The following is a 14475-nucleotide window of genomic DNA, read 5'->3' as shown; positions in this document are numbered from 1 at the left end:
CAATTTATTGCTTTACCTCCTCAATCCATTTGCACACACTGTATATAGACTTTCTTTTTTTCTATTGTATTATTGACTGTACGCTTGTTTATTCCATGTGTTGTTGTTTTTGTCGCACTGCTTTGCTTTATCTTGGCCAGGTCGCAGTTGTAAATGAGAACTTGTTCTCAACTAACCTACCTGGTTAAATAAAGGTAAAATAAAAAAAATAAAAATCCACGTCCCTGTTCAGCAATGACTCCGAGGAACATAAGATAGTCTTGAACGGAGCTCATCCAGTTCGTTCTGCACATTCGCCAACAGAGGGAAATCGCGGTCTACATTCTCGCAAACGTAGTCTTGTCATGACGGCGCCTCGCTAGCCTCTCTTTCCCCGCCGCTTCCCGGGGATTAGGGCCTGGTCCGGGGTAAGCTAAACGTCCAGAGCTGCCAACTCGTTGAAGTAGAAATCTTCTTCATCCAAATGGAGGTTAGTAATCGCTGTTCTGATGTCCAGACGCTGTTGTCATGGAGACAGTACGTTGTTCTTAACATGTGTTTGTGCTGACTGGTCAGATTCGGCTGTCGGACGGCCAGATTATGAAGCGTGATTCATCACTCCATAGAATGCATTTCCGCTGCTGCAGAGTTCAACGGCGATGAGCTTTACACCACTCCAGCCGACGCTTTTGCATTGCGCACGGTGATCTTAGGCTTGTGTGCGGCTGCTTGGCCATGGAAACCCATTTCCTGAAGCTCCCAGACAAACAGTTCTTGTGACGTTGCTTCCAGAGGCAGTTTGGAACTCAGTAGTGAGTGTTGCAACCGAGGACAGATTACTTTTATGAGCTTCATGCTTCAGCACTTGGCAGGCCCGTTCTGTGAGCTTGTGTGGCCTACCACTTCGCGGCTGAGGCGTTGTTGCTCCTAGACGTTTTCACTTCGCAATAACAGCACTTACAGTTGACCAGGGCAGCTCTAGCAGGGCAGAAATTTGACCAACTGACTTGTTGGAAAGGTGGCATCCTATGACAGTGCCATGTTGAACATCACTAAGCTCTTCAGTAAGGCCATTCTACTGCCAATGTTTGTCTGTGGAGATTGACAGGCTGTGTGCTCAACTTTATACACCTGTCAGCAACTTGTGTGGCTGAAACAACCGAATAAACACATTTTGAAGGGGGTGTCCACATACTTTTGTATATATAGTGTATGTTCAATATGTATGTTTAACGTGTGTGTGTGTGAGTGTGTGTGTGTATGTGTGTGTGTGTGTGTGTGTGTGTGTGTAACGTGTGTGTGTGTAACGTGTGTGTGTAACGTGTGTGTGTGTGTATGTGTCTCTCCTAGGGATCTGAAGCTGGACAACGTGATGCTGGATGCAGAAGGCCACATTAAGATAGCTGACTTTGGGATGTGTAAAGAGAACATGTTAGACGGTGTCACCACCAAGACCTTCTGTGGGACCCCAGACTACATCGCTCCTGAGGTAATGGTCTCTTCTGTTCTTCATCCCCCTATCCTCTTCTTTCTCCTCTCCTCCCCCCTTAGTCCTCTATCCTCCTCCTATCTCATCCCTCTCTCCTCCTCCAGATCATAGCGTACCAGCCCTATGGGAAGTCCGTGGACTGGTGGGCCTTTGGAGTTCTGCTGTATGAGATGCTGGCTGGACAGGTAGGGGGGTGTGGCTGTGGGTGATATTTGTCTCGGTACATAGTCTTACAGTACGTAGTGCAGAATGTCAGCGGTGTCCTCTCAGTGGTGCTCTGTGTGTCCCTCCCCAGCCTCCGTTTGATGGTGAGGATGAGGATGAGTTGTTTCAGTCCATCATGGAGCATCACGTCTCCTACCCCAAGTCTATGTCCAAGGAGGCTGTCGCCATCTGCAAAGGGGTGAGTATACACACTTACACTCCCTGTCTCTCTCTCTCTCTCTCTCACAAACACACACACTCTGACCTCTGACCCCTGTCTCTAGTTGATGACTAAGCACCCAGGGAAGCGTCTGGGCTGTGGTCCGGAAGGGGAGAGGGATATAAAGGAACATGCCTTCTTCCGTTACATAGACTGGGACAAACTGGAGAACAAGGAAGTCCAGCCGCCCTTCAAACCCAAAGCTGTGAGTCTAACCTATATAACCTGTCTCTCTCTCTCTCTCGCTCTATATATATTGATATATATAGCCCTCTATACCCTCATTATAACTACCTACTACCCCTTCAAACCCAAAGCTGTTGAATAGATCCACTGGATCTCTAAGCTGTAGAATAGATCCACTGGATCTCTAAGCTGTAGAATAGATCCACTGGATCTCTAAGCCGTAGAATAGATCCACTGGATCTCTAAGCTGTAGAATAGATCCACTGGATCTCTAAGTTGGAGAATAGATCCACTGTATCTCTAAGCTGTAGAATAGATCCACTGGATCTCTACGCTGTAGAATAGATCCACTGGATCTCTAAGCTGTAGAATAGATCCACTGGATCTCTAAGCTGGAGAATAGATCCGACTGGATCTCAAAGCTGTAGAATAGATCCACTGGATCTCTAAGCTGTAGAATAGATCCACTGGATCTCTAAGCTGTAGACCTATAGAATATTCTTGATCCACTAGATCTGGTAAAAACAGGTACCTTTTCCAAATGTTGTTATGTAACAGCCTGAATTTAAATTGGATTCATTTGAGATTTTGTGTCAGTGTCTTTACACATTGTCTTTACACAATACCCCATTATGTCAAAGTGAAATTATGTTTTTCGATTTTTTTTTTTTGACATTTTGAAAAATTAAAACCTAACATGTCTTGAGTCAATAAGTATTTAACCCCTTTGTTATGTCAAGCCTAAAGAAATTCAGGAGTGAAAATGTGCATAACAGAGTAAATTGCATGGACTCTGTGTGCAATAATAGTGTTTAACATGATTTTTGAATGACTACCTCATCTCGGTACCCCACACATACAATTATCTGTAAGGTCCCTCAGTCGAGCAGTGATTTTCAAACAAAGATTCGAACATAAAGACCAGGGAGGTTTTCCAATGCATCGCAAAGAAGGCCATCTATTGGTAGATGGGTAAAAAAAAAAATGTAAGACATTGAATATCCATTTGAGCATGGTGAAGTTATTAATTACACTTGAAATGGTGTATCAATACACCCAGTCACAACAAAGATACAGGCGTCCTTCCTAACTCAGTTGCCGCAGAGGAAGGACACTGCTCAGGGATTTCACCATGAGGCCAATGGTGACTTTAAAATGCCTACAGAGTTTAATGGCTGTGATAGGAGAAAACTGAGGATGGATCAACAACATTGTAGTTACTCCACAATACAAAATCTAAATGACAGAGTGAAAAGAAGGAAGGCTGTACAGAACAAAAATATTCCAAATTATGCATCCTGTTTGCAATAAGGTACTAAAGTAAAACTGCAAAAAAAATGGCAAAGAAATGAACTTCATGTCCTGAATACAAAACGTTATGTTTTGAGAAAATCCAACACAACACATCACTGAGTACCACTCTTCATATTTTCAATCATGATGGTGGCTGCATCATGTTATGGGTATTTTTATCATCGTTAAGGACTATGGAGTTTTTTAGGATAAAAAGAAACAGAATAGAGCTAAGCACAGGTAAAATCCTAGAGGAAAACCTGGTTCAGTCTGCTTTCCAACAGACACTGGGAGACAAATTCACCTTTCAGCAGGACAATAACCTAAAACATAAGGCTAAATATACACTGGAGTTGCTTACCAAGACAACATTGAATGTCCCTGAGTGGCCTAGTTACAGTTTTGACTTAAATTGGCTTGAAAATCTATGGCAAGACTTGACCATGTCTGTCTAGCAATGATCAGCAACCAACTCTGCAGTGCTTGGATAATTTTTTTAAGTATAATGTGCAAATATCGTACAATCCAGGTGTGTAAAGCTCTTAGAGACTTACCCAGAAAGACTCACAGCCGTAATCACTGCCAAAGGTGATTCTAACATGTATTGACTCAGGGGGTTAAATACTTACCTAATCAAGAAATATATTTGTTTTATTTTTCATACATTTTTTACAAATGTTACAATTTTTCTTCCACTTTGACATTTTAGACTATTTTGTGTAGATTGTTGATTAAAACAATGACACTTAAATCCATTTTAATCCACTTTGTAAGTCAAACAGCAATTGGTTCATTCATCCTCCAAGCTCTGCCCACAAACCTCAAATATCATCCGCCATTAGTCTGAGCCAACAGATGCCAATGTCTCATTGAGGGGATTCCATTAATCTGACCCAGGCTCCAGGGTAGGTGTCTCATTGAGGGGATTCCATTAATCTGACCCAGGCTCCAGGGTAGGTGTCTCATTGAGGGGATTCCATTAATCTGACCCAGGCTCCAGGGTAGGTGTCTCATTTAGGGGATTCCATTAATCTGACCCAGTCTCCAGGGTAGGTGTCTCATTGAGGGGATTCCATTAATCTGACCCAGGCTCCAGGGTAGGTGTCTCATTGAGGGGATTCCATTAATCTGACCCAGGCTCCAGGGTAGGTGTCTCATTGAGGGGATTCCATTAATCTGACCCAGGCTCCAGGGTAGGTGTGTTTTGCACCGGGTGAAAGGGAATTAGTTTAGGAACCGGGCTGCTTCCCGGGTGTGAACCAGGTTCCCCGTTCAAAGCCCAGGACGAAGTCGGCTCAAAACAAAAGTGACGAAATTAAACACGTGGAGGGATGAGTAGGATTGTGTGTTTTGCAAAAGTGATTTGAGTTTTTTGATTAAAACGCTTCATGTGCCTTCCTAATGAAAACTAGTTTGAAAATTCGAACATATATATTTGGTGGAAAAGAGGTGTTGTATGTTTCTGGTCGATGTACCATGATGCCTTGTTGACAACATGACCGGGCGGTGTAGATTACTGTTCTGTTAGAGAAGGCTGCTTCTCCCTCACCGCCTGGTCACATCATAGGTCTCAGCCCGGTGTCCCACAGCTCAGCACAATTCAACCCACTGGTTTGCGTTGTCACTAGGTCACAGGATGCTGAGGCTTCATTGGCTCATTTGAACCAATGAAAGTCCAAGAATGTCCGGTCCGAATTGTGATTGGTTGGCTGATTTATTATCCAATCCAATATTCTCATTCTTACGTCACTAGTCCATTCATCCAATGACCAGCTTTTACCCCTTGAGTTTCTGTTATTTATTTTTTTCCTCCAGGGTCGTGTTAAGTTGGAATGAAATGAATCAGCACAACACTGGTGGAAAAAATATAGATTTCTATTCTGTTGTGGATGAGGACCGGATGACTCTCCGTCCATCTACTTCATTATATTTCTATTATGTTGTGGATGAGGACCGGATGACTCTCCGTCCATCTGCTTCATTATATTTCTATTATGTTGTGGATGAGGACCGGATGACTCTCCGTCCATCTACTTCATTATATTTCTATTATGTTGTGGATGAGGACCGGATGACTCTCTGTCCATCTGCTTCATTATATTTCTATTCTGTTGTGGATGAGGACCGGATGACTCTCCGTCCATCTGCTTCATTATATTTCTATTATGTTGTGGATGAGGACCGGATGACTCTCCGTCCATCTGCTTCATTATATTTCTATTATGTTGTGGATGAGGACCGGATGACTCTCCGTCCATCTGCTTCATTATATTTCTATTATGTTGTGGATGAGGACCGGATGACTCTCCGTCCATCTGCTTCATTATATTTCTATTATGTTGTGGATGAGGACCGGATGACTCTCCGTCCATCTGCTTCATTATATTTCTATTATGTTGTGGATGAGGACCGGATGACTCTTCGTCCATCTGCTTCATTATATTTCTATTCTGTTGTGGATGAGGACCAGATGACTCTCCGTCCATCTGCTTCATTATATTTCTATTATGTTGTGGATGAGGACCGGATGACTCTCCGTCCATCTGCTTCATTATATTTCTATTATGTTGTGGATGAGGACCGGATGACTCTCCGTCCATCTGCTTCATTATATTTCTATAATGTTGTGGATGAGGACCGGATGACTCTTCGTCCATCTGCTTCATTATATTTCTATTCTGTTGTGGATGAGGACCAGATGACTCTCTGTCCATCTGCTTCATTATATTTCTATTCTGTTGTGGATGAGGACCGGATGACTCTCCATCCATCAACATTATATTTATATTCTGTTTCTCCTCTACTTTATGTGTTTTTATTTCCTTCATCCATCCATCCCTCTTCTCTCTCCCTCCTCCACAGTGTGGTCGCGACGCAGAGAACTTTGACCGTTTCTTTACACGCCACCCCCCCGTCTTGACCCCCCCTGACCAGGAGGTCATCATGAACCTGGACCAGGAGGAGTTCCAGGGATTCTCATTTGTTAACCCAGAGTACCCCGACATGGACTGACCAATCACGGCGCTGCATTAGCTCCATGATCCTGCCCCTCTTCCAGATCTCATATCATTTCATTACCAGGATATGGTTTAGGAGCAAGGGTGTGTCCCAATTATCTCTCCTCCCTCTTGAGTGTGCACTTGTCCACTACTCCGAGTGGTCTAAGGCAGTCTAAGGCGCTGCATCTCAGTGCAAGAAGCATCACTACAGTGCCTGGTTCGAATCCAGGTTGTATCACATCCGGCCATGATTGGGAGTCCCATAGGGTGGCGCCCAATTGGCCCAGGGTTTGGCCGGGGTAGGCCGTCATTGTAAATAAGAATTTGTTCTTAACTGACTTGCCTAGTTAAATAAAGGTTAAATAAATAAAATTTAAAAAACACACAAATGTAAAAACATTGTATTGGTGTAAACCTGGAGTAGAGTTTCCATTTACCACTAATTTCCTTTCAAGTGAACAAGTGCATACTTTGGGAGGAAGGAGAGAGAATTGGGACATAGCCTTGTCCCTACCCATATCTACTGTTCAAACCCTAACCTAAACACCGATCTAGGATCAGATTCCCCATGCCCCAGTCTTAACCTGAACCATTAGATACTAACCTAAACACCGATCTAGGATCAGATTCCCCATGCCCCAGTCTTAACCTGAACCATTAGATACTAACCTAAACACAGATCTAGGACCAGATTCCCCATGCCCCAGTCCTAACCTGAACCATTAGATACTAACCTAAACACCGATCTAGGATCAGATTCCCCATGCCCCAGTCTTAACCTGAACCATTAGATACTAACCTAAACACAGATCTAGGACCAGATTCCCCATGCCCCAGTCCTAACCTGAACCATTAGATACTAACCTAAACCCGATCTAGGATAGATTCAGCCCCATACCGAAGATATAACCAAACACAGATCTAGGACCAGATTCCCCATGCCCCAGTCCTAACCTGAACCATTAGATACTAACCTAAACACAGATCTAGGATCAGATTCCCCATGCCCCAGTCTTAACCTGAACCATTATGGAGATCTGACCTCTGATCAGCGGTTAAAGACAACTTCTAGTCAACAGAACAGAAGGACCCAATCAAATGACCTCCCACTGATCTGGGACCAATATTGACCGACTGATCGAACTGATCGACTTTCTACTATTAATGATCAATCAGGGTATTGTTTTTGTATTGATTAGGGATTCCTGTTTAGGGATTTCCTGTCAGAGATTTACTGTCAGAATACTAGAACTGTTATGACGTGTTAGCATCATGTTGTTACAGGGAGGGATGCTGAATATACGTAGCCTCCTTGGTACTGTCACGGGTCCTCTCCTTGTTCGGGCGGCGCTCGGCGTCGCCGTTCTTCTAGCCATCGTCGATCCACTTTTAATTTTCCATGTGTTTTGTCTTGTTTTTCCACACACCTGGTTTCAATTCCCTCATTTACTTGTTGTGTATTTAACCCTCTGTTCCCCCCATGTCTTGGTGTGGGATTCTGTAGCGGGGTGCGTAATTGGCGGCAGAGAAGTCAGGCGCAGGAGAGCAGAACTGGGTATTACCCGGAGATTTATTAAGCAAAACCAACGGCATCCAGAACAAGATAAATGGGCACAAAGATAACCCGTTGTGCGCTCACGGGTAACGTGCACAAGCACTACAATAAACAATCCCACACAAAGACATGGGGGGGGAACAGAGGGTTAAATACACAACAAGTAAATGAGGGAATTGAAACCAGGTGTGTGGAAAAACAAGACAAAACACATGGAAATTTGCAAAGCGGATCGACGATGGCTAGAAGACCGGCGACGCCGAGCGCCGCCCGAACAAGGAGAGGAGCCGACTTCGGCGGAAGTCGTGACAACCACCACCTCACACACCATGTTACGTTACTGTAAAAGTGTGCCAAAGCAGGGTCAGAGTTCAGGGTCCAGTGTCCTCCATTACAGGAAGACACACTGCAGCCATTTTGTGCCACAGAGCCCAACAACCACACCTCAGAATAGCATTCACTGCAACTGGAAACACACAGACACACCAGGGTTCATCTCCAATAGTCTGTCAACCCAGTCCAACCACCCATCTCTCTATATCGCTCTGAGACCAGGGCCCATTCCCTCTATAGTGACCTGCTATTGACCAGGGCCCATTCCCTCTATAGTGACCTGCTATTGACCAGGGCCCATTCCCTCTATAGTGACCTGCTATTGACCAGGGCCCATTCCCTCTATAGTGACCTGCTATTGACCAGGTCCCATTCCCTCTATAGTGACCTGCTATTGACCAGGGCCCATTCCCTCTATAGTGACCTGCTATTGACCAGGTCCCATTCCCTCTATAGTGACCTGCTTTTGACCAGGGCCCATTCCCTCTATAGTGACCTGCTATTGACCAGGGCCCATTCCCTCTATAGTGACCTGCTATTGACCAGGGCCCTGGCCCAGTAGAAAGTAGTGCACTGCATAGGGAATAGGGTGCGATTTCAGACACTGTCTAGGAATTATCTGACCACTGCCAAACAGGGATGTTGTAGTTGATACTTCACCAGGGGGGTTAGTTAGTACTAGTTTAGTTAACCGGGGGGTTAGTTAGTACTAGGTTAGTTAACTGGTTATTAGTACCAGGGGGTTGGGAGGTGTTCTGTAACTGTTTAAAGAGAGATCTGATTATATTAACAAGCAGTTAAATGTGTCAAACAGTAAAATACTGGAAAGAGATTTTTTTTTCTTGTGTCAAGAGTGAGTGGGTATGATGAGGAGGATTACAATGAGGATGATGATGACGATGATGAGGATGACAATGAGGATGATGACAATGAGGATGATGATGAGGATGATGAGGATGACGATGAGGATGATGACAATGAGGATGATGATGAGGATGATGAGGATGACAATGAGGATGATGACAATGAGGATGATGAGGATGATGATGACAATGAGGATGATGATGATAATGGTAATGACAATGAGGATGATGAGGATGATAATGAGGTTGATGAGGATGACGATGATGATGAGGATGATGATGATAATGAGGATGATGGTGACAATGATGAGGATGATAATGAGGATAATGAGGGTAATGATGATGGCTGAATCTTGTTTTGTGTGTATGCTGAGCTAAAGGCTATAGGCCTTATCTGATCTTGGGGAGTTAACTCAAGTGTCTACTGTCTTACAGGAAACTTACAGAGATTTGTAAAGATGTAGGGAGATGGTGTGTGTCGTTGATCTTGTAAGTGTAAATCTGTCTTCTGATTGGATGATAATATAATATAACTCAACTCACCTCCTCGTGCCTAACGTCTCAACCAGCATACTGCTCTCTGTCTCATTACACACACACGCACACGCACACGCACACACAGAAACCCTTTGAGGAGCAGACAGTCTACTAGTCCATATAGAAACCCCTTGAGGAACAGACTGTCTACTAGTCCATATAGAAACCCCTTGAGGAACAGACTGTCTACTAGTCCATATAGAAACCCCTTGGGGAGCAGACTGTCTACTAGTCCATATAGAAACCCCTTGAGGAACAGACTGTCTACTAGTCCATATAGAAACCCCTTGAGGAACAGACTGTCTACTAGTCCATATAGAAACCCCTTGAGGAACAGACTGTCTACTAGTCCATATAGAAACCCCTTGAGGAACAGACTGTCTACTAGTCCATATAGAAACCCCTTGAGGAACAGACTGTCTACTAGTCCATATAGAAACCCCTTGAGGAACAGACTGTCTACTAGTCCATATAGAAACCCCTTGAGGAACAGACTGTCTACTAGTCCATATAGAAACCCCTTGAGGAACAGACTGTCTACTAGTCCATATAGAAACCCCTTGAGGAACAGACTGTCTACTAGTCCATATAGAAACCCCTTGAGGAACAGACTGTCTACTAGTCCATATAGAAACCCCTTGAGGAACAGACTGTCTACTAGTACCTGGCTGTCCATAGGGGTGTGATGACATCACCCTCAGCAGCTGGTGTGTAGACACCAGCAGGTCCTGGGAGACCAGGGGATAGAGTTTGGACCTTTGCCCCGGCCGGTCCACTGGATAAGGGGCTGCTGGGTGGGCAGGGCCCCCTGGGGCAGAGGGGCCTAGAGGAGAGATGGAGATGGAGAGCAGAAGGTAGGAAATAAACGAGTGTTCCTGGAAACTATCTCTCCTCTCTTCTCTCCGTTCCTCTCTTCCTGAGGCTTTCTGTATGTCCTTCTATAGCTCTCTCACTCTGCCGGTCTGTAACACCCTCTCTCTGCCAGTCTGTAACGGTCTGTCCCTCTGCTAGTCTGTAACACCCTCTCTCTGCCAGTCTGTAACGGTCTGTCTCTCTGCCAGTCTGTAACGGTCTGTCTCTCTGCCAGTCTGTAATGGTCTGTCGCTCTACCATCTGTAACGGTCTGTCCCTCTGCCAGTCTGTAACGGTCTGTCCCTCTGCCAGTCTGTAACGGTCTGCCAGTCTGTAACGGTCTGTCCCTCTGCCAGTCTGTAACGGTCTGTCTCTCTGCCAGTCTGTAACGGTCTGTCTCTCTGCCAGTCTGTAACAGTCTGTTTCTCTGCCAGTCTGTAACAGTCTGTCCCTCTGCCAGTCTGTAACGGTCTGTCCCTCTGCCAGTCTGTAACGGTCTGTCTCTCTGCCGGTCTTTAACGATCTGTCTCTCTGCCAGTCTGTAACGGTCTGTCCCTCTGCCAGTCTGTAACGGTCTGTCCCTCTGCCAGTCTGTAACACCCTCTATCTAACATCTGTAATGGTCTGTCTCTCTATCAGTCTGTAATGGTCTGTCTCTCTGCCAGTCTGTAACGGTCTGTCCCTCTGCTAGTCTGTAACACCCTCTCTCTGCCATCTGTAATGGTCTGTCTCTCTGCCGGTCTGTAACGGTCTGTCCCTCTGCCAGTCTGTAACGGTCTGTCCCTCTGCCAGTCTGTAACACCCTCTATCTGCCATCTGTAATGGTCTGTCTCTCTGCCAGTCTGTAACGGTCTGTCCCTCTGCCAGTCTGTAACGGTCTGTCCCTCTGCCAGTCTGTAACACTCTCTATCTAACATCTGTAATGGTCTGTCTCTCTATCAGTCTGTAATGGTCTGTCTCTCTGCCAGTCTGTAACGGTCTGTCCCTCTGCTAGTCTGTAACACCCTCTCTCTGCCGGTCTGTAATGGTCTGTCCCTCTGCCAGTCTGTAACGGTCTGTCCCTCTGCCAGTCTGTAACACCCTCTATCTGCCATCTGTAATGGTCTGTCTCTCTGCCAGTCTGTAACGGTCTGTCCCTCTGCCAGTCTGTAATGATCTGTCTCTCTGCCAGTCTGTCTTTAAGTCTATGCCATAGTCTATCAGTCTGTTGCTTGACTGTACCGGGGTCTGTATATTTTCTCTCCTCTCAGGTTGTCTGTTGACTTTTCTATGTTCTGTAGACTTAGGAGTCTCCTGGGTGATCCTGTCTGTTCAGTGGGTGGTCTGGTGTCTCCCGGGTGATCCTGTCTGTTCAGTGGGTGTCTGGTGTCTCTCCGGTCTCCCGGGTGATCCTGTCTGTTCAGTGGGGGGTCTGGTGTCTCTCCGGTCTCCCGGGTGATCCTGTCTGTTCAGTGGGTGGTCTGGTGTCTCTCCGGTCTCCCGGGTGATATTGTCTGTTCAGTGGGTGGTCTGGTGTCTCTCCGGTCTCCCGGGTGATATTGTCTGTTCAGTGGGTGGTCTGGTGTCTCTCCGGTCTCCTGGGTGATCCTGTCTGTTCAGTGGGTGGTCTGGTGTCTCTCCGGTCTCCCGGGTGATATTGTCTGTTCAGTGGGTGGTCTGGTGTCTCTCCGGTCTCCCGGGTGATATTGTCTGTTCAGTGGGTGGTCTGGTGTCTCTCCGGTCTCCCGGGTGATATTGTCTGTTCAGGGGTGGTCTGTGTCTTTGGTCTGGGGTGGTCTGTGTCTGTTTTGGGGTGGTCTATGTCTGTCTGTTCTGGGATGGTCTGGGTCGGTCTGTGTGTTTGTTCTGGGGTGGTCTGTGCCTTTGGTCTGTCAGTTTGGCTCCTCTTGTGTCCAGACTCGCTGCTCTCTCTGTCCTCTGTCTCTGTTCACATAAACATTACTGTTATTGTGCTCTCAGCTGCTCTGGGGCTGCACCCCCCCGTCCCCGTCCCCGTCTTCACTTTGGTGCGGTCCGACTGTTCTGTCTTAGGTGTGGGGCTGTACGGCCTCAGTTCGTAGAGAGGGGTGTGTCGTGTTTGAACACCTCTCTTCCTTCAATTCATCCTCAGAACCTGTGTGCTGATTGGTTTTCACTATCTCTCTCTCTCTCTTTCACTATCTCTCTCTCTTTCACTCTCTCTCCTTACATCTCACTCTTAACTCTCTTCCTCACTCACTCACTCACTCACTCACTCACTCACTCACTCACTCACTCACTCACTCACTCACCACTCACTCAATCTCTCCTTCTCCCCCCTTCCTCTCGCTCTCTCTCTCTCTCTCTCTCTCTCTCTCTCTCTCTCTCTCTCTCTCTCTCTCTCTCTCTCTCTCTCTCTCCTTCTCCCCCCTTCCTTTCTCTCTCTCTCTCTCTCTCTCCTTCACCCCCTTCCTTTCACTCTCTCTCTCCTTCTCCCCCCTTCCTTTCTCTCTCTCTCTCTCTCTCTCTCTGAGCTTGATTTCAGTCATGTTTCTAATTAATAAGCTTGTCTGTTCAGAGATCAATAACCTGATTAAAATAACATATCTTCTTCTCTCTCCCCTCTCTTTCTTCCCTCCTCTCCCCCTTCCTCTCCTACCCTCGCTCTCTCCCTCCCTCCCTCCTTTCTCTCCTTTCTCCCTCTAACAGAAGAACCGTCGGGACACAGGGAACTTTGATAAAGAGTTCACTAAGATGGCAGTGGAACTGACTCCTACAGACAAACTGTTCATAATGAACCTCGATCAGAACGAATTCCAGGGATTCTCCTATACCAACCCAGAGTACATCATACAGGTTTAACCCTATAGATGAAATAACATGAGACTCGCCAACCCAGAGTACATCATACAGGTTTAACCCTATAGATGAAATAACATGAGACTCACCAACCCAGAGTACATCATACAGGTTTAACCCTATAGATGAAATAACATGAGACTCACCAACCCAGAGTACATCATACAGGTTTAACCCTATAGATGAAATAACATGAGACTCGCCAACCCAGAGTACATCATACAGGTTTAACCCTATAGATGAAATAACATGAGACTCACCAACCCAGAGTACATCATACAGGTTTAACCCTATAGATGAAATAACATGAGACTCACCAACCCAGAGTACATCATACAGCTTTAACCCTATAGATTATACAGTACCTGTCAAAAGGTGGGCCACACCTACTCATTCAAAGGTTTTTATTTTACTATTTTCTACATTGTAGAATAATAGTGAAGACGCCAAACTATGAAATAATACATGGTAACACTATGTGGTAACCAAAAAAGTGTTAAACAAATCTAAATATATTTTATATTTGAGATTTTTCAAAGTAGCCCCCCTTTGCCTTGATGACGGCTTTGAACACTCTTGGCATTTTCTCAACCAGCTTCACGAGGTAGTCACCTGTAGTCACATGGAATGCATTTCAATTAACAGGTGTGCTTTGTTAAAAGTTAATTTGTGGAATTTCTTTCCTCCTTAATGCATTTGAGCCAATCAGTTGTGTTGTGACAAGGTAGGGGTGGTATACAGAAGATAGCCCTATTTGGTAAAAGACCAAGTCCATATTATGACAAGAACAGCTCAAATAAGCAAAGAGAAACTACAGTCCATCATTACTTTAAGACATAAAGGTCAAGAACTTTGAACGTTTCTTCAAGTGCAGTCGCAAAAACCATCGAGCGCTATGATGAAACTGGCTCTCATGAGGACCGCCACAGGAAAGGAAGACCCAGAGTTACCTCTGCTGCAAAGGATAAGTTAATTAGAGATACCAGCATCAGAAATTGCAGCCCAAATAAATGCTTCAGAGTTCAAGGAACAGACACATCTCAACATCAACTGTTCAGAGGAGACTGCGAATCAGGCCTTCATGGTCGAATTGCTGCAAAGAAACCAAAACTTAAGGACACCAATAAGGCAGTTATGTTTTTGCGTTA

General features: G+C 45.4%; 1 protein-coding gene across 2 annotated transcripts in view; it reads left to right on the top strand.

Annotated features, from left to right (window-relative positions):
- The window catches only part of LOC106595901 (protein kinase C beta type), a 152775-nt gene extending 139103 nt beyond the window's left edge, over window positions 1–13672 (top strand). Inside the window, exons 13-17 of one of the 2 annotated variants that reach the window (XM_045690504.1) lie at window positions 1330–1468; window positions 1573–1653; window positions 1764–1871; window positions 1957–2097; window positions 13178–13672. In XM_045690504.1, coding sequence (XP_045546460.1) covers window positions 1330–1468; window positions 1573–1653; window positions 1764–1871; window positions 1957–2097; window positions 13178–13330 — 622 coding nt within the window. In that variant the 3' untranslated portion in view covers window positions 13331–13672. Of the gene's footprint in view, window positions 1–1329; window positions 1469–1572; window positions 1654–1763; window positions 1872–1956; window positions 2098–6233; window positions 6673–13177 lie in introns of those variants that run through there. The other variant, XM_045690505.1, reaches the window with a different exon arrangement.
- Window positions 13673–14475: the final 803 nt, after the last annotated feature.

The sequence above is a fragment of the Salmo salar genome, chromosome ssa12, assembly GCF_905237065.1.
Source record: "Salmo salar chromosome ssa12, Ssal_v3.1, whole genome shotgun sequence".
NCBI lineage: Eukaryota > Metazoa > Chordata > Actinopteri > Salmoniformes > Salmonidae > Salmo > Salmo salar.
Note: the sequence above shows the minus strand (reverse complement) of the source record. Positions and strands in the feature narration are given on the sequence as shown.